This window comes from Gastrolobium bilobum, unplaced genomic scaffold, assembly GCF_033153095.1.
Source record: "Gastrolobium bilobum isolate Gb01-03AN ecotype WA unplaced genomic scaffold, APGP_CSIRO_Gbil_v1 utg913, whole genome shotgun sequence".
Lineage (NCBI taxonomy): Eukaryota > Viridiplantae > Streptophyta > Magnoliopsida > Fabales > Fabaceae > Gastrolobium > Gastrolobium bilobum.
The window spans coordinates 22,684-32,586 of NW_026900059.1; the positions used below are offsets into that span (position 1 = coordinate 22,684).

The 9,903-nt window shown below is 37.6% G+C and overlaps 1 protein-coding gene across 3 annotated transcripts; it reads right to left on the minus strand.

Annotated features, from left to right (window-relative positions):
• Positions 1-738: 738 nt before the first annotated feature.
• LOC133295070 (uncharacterized) lies at positions 739-9,373 on the minus strand. 3 transcript variants are annotated; one of them, XM_061493856.1, is made up of 9 exons: positions 8,289-9,373; positions 7,692-7,880; positions 6,291-6,383; positions 6,003-6,185; positions 5,820-5,922; positions 5,539-5,724; positions 2,400-4,801; positions 1,673-2,238; positions 739-1,273 (listed from the first exon to the last, which is right to left on the minus strand). In XM_061493856.1, exons 1-9 carry the CDS (start codon positions 8,520-8,522, stop codon positions 1,264-1,266), a joined length of 3,966 nt encoding a protein of 1,321 aa, XP_061349840.1. In that variant the 5' UTR covers positions 8,523-9,373; the 3' UTR covers positions 739-1,263. The 3 variants fall into 3 exon arrangements, with proteins under 3 accessions (XP_061349840.1, XP_061349839.1, XP_061349841.1); XM_061493855.1 differs by having other exon boundaries at positions 1,673-2,241; XM_061493857.1 differs by having other exon boundaries at positions 1,673-2,241; positions 8,283-9,373.
• Positions 9,374-9,903: the final 530 nt, after the last annotated feature.

Genomic DNA, 9,903 nt, shown 5'->3' on the forward strand with positions numbered 1-9,903 from the left:
AAAGACCTTGGTCTCTCTCCTCAAGCGATGTTCAATAACTCTCCCCCACAACTTCATAGTATTACTCATAAGTTTAATGCCTCTATAGTTAGAACAATTATAAATATCTCTCTTATTTTTGTAAATAGGCACAAGCAAATTTTTTCTCCACACATCAAACATCTTATTTGTTTGAAGAATTTATTGAAAAGATTGGTCAGCTATTTTATTGCCATATCCATCAAGCCTCTCAACACTTCAATAGGGACACCATCGGGTCCCAAAGCTTTATTGATCTTCATCCTCTTTAAAGCCTCCTTAACTTCGTATGCTTGGATTCTGCACACAAATCTTCTATTAAAATAAGCATAAACATCCTCCAAGTCCACCTCACTTTTATCACCACCTCCATTAGAAAACTTATTAAAGTAATTTATCCACCCTTTTTTTACCTTTGTATCTCTTACTAGTAGTTTTTGATTTTCATCCTTGATGCATCTTACTTGGGTGAGATCTTTAATTTTCTTATCCCTCATTTTTACAAGTTTATATATATATTTTTCACCACCCTTGCTCCCAAGACTTTTATATAAATATGCAAAAACCTTGCCTCTAACTTCTCACACTACTTTCTTAGCATTTTTTCTTGCCAAACAAAACTTTTGCAAGTTTCCATCATTAGGACTTTCATCCGTAATTATCATTCTTTTTTATAGGTGGACATCGGAGGAAGATGGATACTCTAGTTAATTACATCTAATATTATGACAATTTTATTGCTAAACTGTAACAATGTTTCAAAAGTTAAAAGAAATATCTTCTGCATGTTCTAAAACAAGCACCCTACTACACTCTGTAAAAGTGATGCTGACAAATCTGTAACATTGTAAAATTTCTAAATTCTGAACCTAAGCACAGTTTTCTACTTTGATTGGGTTACAATTGTGTCTAAAACTTCAACAAAAATCTAATCACCGAGTCTTCCATCCCCCTTTCTTTTGGTATACTGGGAGGAGTACTGCGTCCTCTTTGTCACCACTCTCTTCTAGGATGGACAAACATAACCAAAGTTGGTTAATCACCTATGTATGTGTACATGCAAGAGCCTAGGCACAAACAAGGGACCTTCACCATAAAGATCAATCCATTATACTTGGATTCTTTCTTTTTAACAAGAATGCTTTGGAACCACTTACATGCCCTACCAAGCCCTGATATGAAAAGGAGGAAAATCCTCCTCTTTTCAATCCATAATTCTTCCTGCACACTGATCAGGCACAAGAATCAAGGCCCCCTGTAAAAAACCATAAAATTAAGACATCAAAAAACAGTCCAAGTGAATAATAATAATAAAAGAAAACCTAGTGCTATAAAGTTCCAGCTATACACAAGGTTCTGGGAAGGACTAGACTCGTTGTGTGAGTCCATCATAGACAACTTTACCTTGCATTTACAAGACACTAATAACATGAATCGAACCTTGCCCATGTGAAATAATAATAATAATAATTAACATCAACATCAACATCGACAATACCTTCATCCCAAACTAGCTGGGATCGGTGACGGATGAACCCAAATGAAAAATATAATAATAATAAAAATAAAAATAATAAATTTGAAATAAACAAGATGCTAATAAATTTATTCTCCTAACCAAAAGAGGTAGGTAGCATAAGAGAGGGACAACTACCTTGAAACATGGGGTGAAGAGGGTTGGTCTGGTGAGGATCGTTGAGAGCCACCATGAAATCTCTGGTCTTCAAGTGCTCCACCAGACTGATTTCCCTCATTGACACCTGAGAAACCCATTGGTCCCAAAGACCCAAACTCTAGCTGCTCTGCTGGTGAACTGTAGCCAGCATTATGATCATAAGGATACAACATTACAAGAGATGGAATTGTTGGCCCATTTGATGAGACCCCACTGGGGTTCATGCCTGGTATGGAGTACATTCCATAAGCTACATTGGTAGGATTGTTCTGTGAAGAATTTGCACGCACTGGCCCATTCTGGTGAGAATTGAAGGACTCTTGTCTATGTGAACCCCACGGTCTCTCAGCATGGCTCTCACTAGTTGCCAACCGCTCTGGCCTTGAGCCAGGCTTCTCAGTTTGGTTGCGATTATGGCCACGCCCAGTTGCTCGCAACTTTGAGTTCATGTTCCAATTTCCTTCTCTATCACCATGGTGGTCGTTTCTATCGTAGTTGTAATTTCCCCTTCTGGTATTAGTGGAATGTCGATCCCGAGCAGAAACCTTCTGAAATAAAATAAAAAAAGAAGGTAAAATACCATAACGAAAACAGCAGTACAATAGAGCAGACTGAAAATGGATTCTGAAATGGAAACACTTTTTTATTTTGATACACATGTTGTAAGAAGCAAAAAGTACCAAAGTTTCTTAGAAATTAATCATACCGGATTTGGCAGGTAGGTTCCAGTCCCACTTCGATACCGCGGCATATCATCTGCAAAACGTTGGTAAATATTGGTAGGTCTATTAGAAACAGACTGGAGAGGTGCAACAGGAACTAGACGCGGGCCACAGCTCATAAGCTGAGTGAAAAGATTCATGTTAGTTGAAAGAGGTCTTCCAGGACCATCCCAAGGATAACGACCCTGCAAATAAACAGGAGGTACCATTACAGGTGAAGGATAGACCATTGAAGGAGGATGACGCGAGTTTTGACAAAATCGCCCATATTGCAAATTCTGCCAGTGGCTAACAAAGTCACTATTAAGAATGTCAGGCTTGTGCTCTGATGACTCAATAGCAGCCCTTGCCATAGAATTAGATGGGCTTGGTACCTCAAGCTGTTCGTATCCCTCAGATGAATCATAATTCTGACCAGAATCACTGTTATCTTCCCCTTCTTCCACATTGAAGTTGCTTGTCGATGTGTCAGAAGACTCGGTTGGAAAATTATAAAAAGGAAGCATTGTAACAAAGGGTACTGGTGGCCCTGTAGGATAGAATGCGAATTGAACAACCCCAGAATTATCAATTGCCCGTTGACGAGAACCGGGACCTAAAAGCACGGGCGCTATGGGTAATGGAGAATCTGATCCACTTGTCTGAGGGGCTTCAAAACCAGATTTTTGATGCCTTGGGATTTGCAGGGAAGTTACAGTTGGGGGCACAGTGCTTCTTTCAGACATATCAGATGCCATAGTCGACAAAGGAGTCCACTCTCTGTTTTCATCATCTATTCGATTGGATAAAATTTCTGAATTTTTACCCTTCCCGTAAACAGCAGATGGTACCGAGAGAGTATTTTTCCTCCCCCTCTTTTCCCTTGTTGATTTTGAGGATTTGGCTGACGATCCTTCCCAAGAGCTTTCAGAAGAGGTCTTACTCCTGAAGGAGCTTGAAGGTGGTGCACTGGGCAACTCAGAATTAGCTATTCTATCATCAAAATAAACCTCATTTCTTTGGCCATCTTGATAATGAAAATTATCAATATGCTCTTCTCTTGTTGATCCTCGGTTTTCTTTAGTAAACTTCTGCTGAATTCTGGGGGAACTACTCGAGCTGCCTACCCGAGATGATGAGACAAAGTTATAACTACCAGAAGTTGACTGTTGTTTATCATCCGGAAGCATTTCAAAATTTCCGTTACCAACTTCAACCCCACTAGCAGAACCTCTTTCCTGATCATGCCAGAAATCATTCTCAGTTTCTGCAAAATTCTCATTGCCGGTTTCCATTAAATCTTGAGGATTTGAGGTTAATCCTATGCCAGGGAAATATGGAGTCAATGGTGAAGGGACTAGACCTTGAGGAAATTGCATATTTGTACCCCAAGGAGCCTCAATAAAGGGAATATTACCCACATTTCTCTGAGCATATCCCATTGATGCAAGAATGGAGGGTGGAAAGGGAAATGGTAGGTGACCTGGAGCTAAATTCATTGGAACCTGAGCCTGACCACTGAAACCTTGAGCTGTGGGAGATGTCATCATATTCAAAAGGTCTTGCTCCTCCTGATGCATCATCTGAATTCCAACAGCTCCTGCAACAGATGCAAACTCTTCACTCACAATCCCTGAGCCTGATTCATCATGATAACTGTTTGAATGAGCGGTACTACCAAGAACTTCCCGAGATGAGATGTGCCTAGCAGATGAGTCATCAATTTTTGCAGCCACATCAGGTTGAAGATTCTTCCTGCGACTATTCTCCAACTTTGCAAAGGAATTCTGGCCTTTACCACTTTCTGCTGCTTTTGCACGCCTTCCTTGGGAAGAAACTTCACCATACGAGTCAGTCAGCTCAGGGCTAGATCGTGTCCTGGCAAAAAGAAACCGTCCCTGAACATCATTCACTGGGTAATCCGCTTTAACTTTTCTCTGACCTTTGTCAACATGAGCACCTTCATTAGAATTAGTTTCCCTTCGGACTTGATCAAAGGTCCTAGAATTATTATGGTTTCCATAACTCTTTTGAGTCTGAGTACGTGACACTGTAGAAACATCACTAAATTTGGATGAGTTTTCAGATGACAAATTACTACGTTGAGATAGGCCACTTTGTGGAACATGTTCCCCTTCAAAATGAAATTCATGATTGGAGGTAATATCAATTTTATGGTTATTGTTCTGGAGATTCTCAGACCTCTGTGATTGGTCATGATTCGATAACCTCAATCGCCATAAGTCATTGCTTGGAACATCAGGTCGTTGCCCACTTCCATGTCTATCCCAAGTGTTCAAAAAGAACTGATTGACTTCAACAAACAATTCCTCCTCTGGACAATCAAGTAATCTAGCCAGCTTTTTAGCCCCAAATGCAAAGGCACTGCGTATCCTAAAGAAATTACCTGATTCACGTATATCATATATGCAAATATTAGCCGTGACCAAAAAAGACAGATAGATTAAAAATAGTTAAGGAAACTAAAAACCCACTGATACAAAACAAGTTTAATTCCAGTAGGATGCATAAAATTTGCCATACTTTCATCATTTGTTCTGATTAGATAAAGATTTGAAGGTTCATTTTGTTCAATTTTCAAATCCCAGATGGGCACCAAAAATTACTGGAAACCATCAACATATACAACACTAATCTCCAATAATAAGTCCAGATTTCCATATTACCACTTACGGAAATAAAGAACAAATGAGAATGGCTCCAAAGACATATAGATTAAAGTAAACTACCAAAGTCATGTAGGGATACATGGCTGGTCATCATGAAAATGATGAAACATGTTTGAATATCTGCTTATAAGTTTTATTCATTCTTCATTACATATCTATTGCATAAATTTCAGAATGACAGGAAAAAACGAGAGACTAAACTACAGCAGAAATAGACATGCTTGCTAATTGAAAGATGGCAGAAATAGTACATAGCTCTGATATATCTTTTCTTAAATCTTTCAACTTTACAACTTTAAAAAGTTCATCTTGAACAACTGCTACAATTGTCAAATTAAAAACTAGCAGCAGGGACAGATCCATACAAAACGAACTCAGTCCAAATTATAATCTGACAAGTCGTGACACAGATACATAAAATGAGCCAAATCCAAATTTTTAGCGACCAACACACCTTTGCTAACACTACGGCCAAGGTTATTGTTGACACGTAAAGGATCGATAACATTGAAATGCTTGGAAACAAAGGGTTGTCCCTGATTTTCTTGGCCACCAGGACAAACAGCATAAACTGAGGTACAGGCATCAAGAAATAATTTGCTGAGCAGTAAATCCCCACCATCTTTTCGAGGAGGTTCAGCTGTGGAAAATGTAAGGGAAGAAGAAGAACAATCAATAAGCAAGATGGACCTAAATAAATAAAGGCAAAGGAATCTTCAAATCGAATGTAACTACCTGTCACATCTGGGAGTGAACTAATGGGTACTGGACCCCATAGACTTACGCAGAAATTTTCCCAGTCAAACTTACTAAAAAACTCCAAAAATCGATACAATACCTACATAAGCAAAGACAATACCATGAAAAATCAATCATCAAAAACACTAAAATAAAAGAAAGCCATGTGATTTCTGCTACCTCAAGTGGTCCAGCAAAGGAATTGTTGAAAACATGAAATATGTAAAGAACCAAGGTTTCTAATGCATAAGTTGAGATAAGTCCATGGTGGGCACCAAGTATTCGGCTCTCATAGTAACACCAAGCTTTTATCAGTATAATGCTACGCTTGAATAAATGATTTTGGTTAATCAGATTATCAACCTACAGCAGTAAATTCAAGTTCTTGTAAATCCAATAAAAAATAGTATCAAGGTCAAATTTTCAAAGAATATGATACAGTGAGGCTTCTGGGATCAACCAAACTACCTCCTCAAGAAAACAAAGGGTACACAACCCTCCAAGCTGGTTGAATGAAATGTCTACTACAATATTCTCAACAAGACACTTTATAATCTTCACCTGCAAATGTGAAGGGAAACAATGTAAAATGCTAATTCTATAATTCCAATAGAACACCAAAAAATAAATAAATAAAATAACAAAAAGCCGTTCTTGGACAAGCTAAATAAAGCCAGACAATTAGCAACAATTATAACTGTAGAAACAAATAGCTAGTCCATAAACATTTTAGAATTTTGAGTACTTTAAAATGCATAACCATACTTAACCAACAACTCCGAAGTATTAAATATGGATACTGCAAATAATCACATACAATTTGTGTTTCTCAAGCTAGCAATAGTTTAACTGGTATTTGTTCTTTCACAAGAGCTGATACAACCTAAAAATTGTGTTTCGCGGCTATCAATGTATAGCAATACCACTTCATAAAGATCTATAACTTCCATATACATAATCAGCCATATCATGAACTTAAGCTTCCACAATAATCTCACATAAAAACTTAAAAGAAAGTCATATGCACTAATAATACCCACCTATCACATAAGTCAAATCATGAGGAGAAAGCAAGCAGAGGAAGAATCACAAGATGGTATGATGTTTTGTCATCCGACTTTTGAGTCTCTGATATGATCATATGAATGATGTACCATTGATATTATTAGAAGTTCAATAATCTAGTATATAACTCTCACTCTGTGTTGGCAACTACAAAATTATTCCTCTTATTATCAAGAAATTCCTTTTATTATGCAATTAACACTTCATAATAATCGATCACTTTCATATGCATAATCAGGCATACCTATGAACTAAAGTTTCCACAATAATGTCACGACTGCAAAAAAAAAAAGCCATATGCACTAACAATACCCACCTATCAAATAGGTAAATTCATGAGGAGAAAGCAAGCAGAGGAAGAATCACAAAATGTTATAATGTTTTGTCATCCACATTTTGACTCTCACATAATGAATGATGCACCATTGATATTATTGAAGTTCAATTATCTAGTACATAACATTCACTCCGTATTGACAAATACAAAATTATTCCTCTTATTATCAAGAAATTCATCACGTACTTCCCCATGACATTTTAGCTAGAGATCAACAAACCAATTCTCTTTTCTTAAATGAAGGAAAGATTGCACATCGAAAGGTTTCATCCTCATTGAGCGTGTCAATGCAGAGTAGCACAAGACTTCAAAATAAACTTGAGAAGATTCCAAACTTAAGCATGGCAATAAGATCTCAACCAAAGTGAGAAAACAAATAATATTGGCAAATTAGATGATTAATCAACACTGCAAGTATAGAGTCAGAGTTTAACAATTTTAAGATGCTGTGTTATCAGAGAACCTACTTCAGCCTGGATGTACTGAACCTCCTTGACATGAAACTCTGCATTCTCATTCTTCTCCTCATTCTCCAGCATGTCACGAACCTGATGTGCCCATGTATCCTTCAGAGTTTGATTCTCACTGAATGAAGTTAAGTCGATATCTCCATCAGGCAAATAAGTTTTGAGGGGTACCGACCCAAACGTGAACACCTGTAAACATAAACAATCATTTACAGAATAATGTGCAGATAAAACTAAAAGTTAAAAATCATAAACCACTGCACTAAAAGGGCATGACAAAAAATAATTCACTACACGGGCAACATAATTTCACTACCAAAACCACGATTTGATATTCCTCCACTACAACACATCATATGTGCAACTTCTAACCACAAATTAGAATTTCTGACTTAGCTGCTGCTCAGTTTAAAGACTAGTAACAGCATAATAGTGTTGATACATGCTTACATCCTTCAATAATGATACCGAGATTGGTCATAACAACCTTCAATAATTAAAATATCATATCATAATTATAGGTAAAATAATGCATGATTAACTAATCAAAAGCTCTTAAGCAACAAATACTCCACAATCTTAACACAACACACCCACCTTGCAAGAGAAGCATTTCATGATCAGCCGCTGGACATAGTCTGCAACTGCATTTCGGCGCTCCTCGGATGGCGAATTAGGCTGAATGCAGGCAATCAGCTCTGCAGTCCTTTGTTCAGCCTTCAACCATCGCTCTGAGTCAAGCACCTGTATTACAGAGGCAGCTTCATTGGGCAACAAGCCATTCGGCAATAGTGCCCTTGGTGGCTGTGCCCACCCCTCATGTTCTCCCATGCAAGCCTATTTTTTTTTCTCTTCCAACCCTCCCAAGTAAACCTACCAACCCAACCCAAGACACCACCACCTAAGCTTCTTCCAGATAACCCAACTACCAATGTTGAAATTGAAACTAGCAAAAGCAACACACAAGAAAAGCTTGCAGCAGTAGCTATTATCTTAATGCCTTCCCCCAACCTTTTGAAGGGAAAGTTTTTTTTTTTTTCCAGTGCACAACAAACAAACCAAGATAGGACTTTATTCCCTCTGCAGTTCAAAAATTAAACCAGAAAAAAAGAGAGTCAAATTCCACTAAACCAATTCTCGGTGTTTTCCAAAAATAACACAAACACATAGAACCCCACAATTTCAGAGTGCCCACCTACTACAAAAACGAATCCCCAAAAGTGAAAAAAAAAACAAGATTATGCAAAAAAATAAAAGACCCAATGAATCAAAGCAATAAAAAAGTTGCTTTTCAATAATAAGAGAAGAGCTTAGATGATTAAAACCCTAATGGAAAAGGGTAAATCCCAACACAGTTGGAGTGTGGGGGCGAATCAATAGCGTAGTGGGCAAAAACAGAAATGCGTAGAAGAGATGGTGGGCATCAATTATAAGGGGAAAGAAGAGTTGGGGTCCGATCAAAAAATGGTCTTGGTGTAGATAGAGAAAGGGTTCAAAACGAGGTGTGGTTGTTGTCTGTGAAACATGAAATGAATATTAGGGATTGAAAAGTATGCTAGAAAAAGAGAAAAAGAGGGTTCGGCGTTTTGAGAGGAGGGTGTTGTGTTGTTAATATTATGTGCATTTAAGGGGGTTTTGTTATGCAAAAATTTATTGGCAAACTGAGGGTGATAATAGAATCTTGTAAAAGATAGGAAAGGAAAAAAAGAAGCACAGGGAAAGAAAGGAACAGGGAAGAAATATTAAATTCATTACATAATTTGCGCCTTTTCTCTAATTGGGCTTTGTTGTTGTCACCTGATCAAATGGCCCATTAGAAAAGCCCAGAACATCTTATCTTCCTATGAAATGTGGACTCTTATTTTTGTTTTTGGGCTATATGTCTTATGTGGTTTCTTCATAAAAACCAGTTTATAAGAACAATATGAGGAAAAATAGCAAACTCTATTTTCATAAATATTTATAAATTTTCATAAGACTCCACCTATTTAATATATATAAAGAGAGGTAGATGCAACCCTCAAGATATAGCTCATTTGATAAGTGGACTGTAGCTCAAAGATCGAATCCCTGTGACTGATGAAGTGATGGATTCAATTCCTACGAAAAATATTTTGGGGTCAGCGATGAAAAAATCGTTATGCTCCAGCCAAAATTGTTATGCTCCAGGCCACAAAGGAATTAGTCTCGTCCTTAGGGGTGGGGACACCCT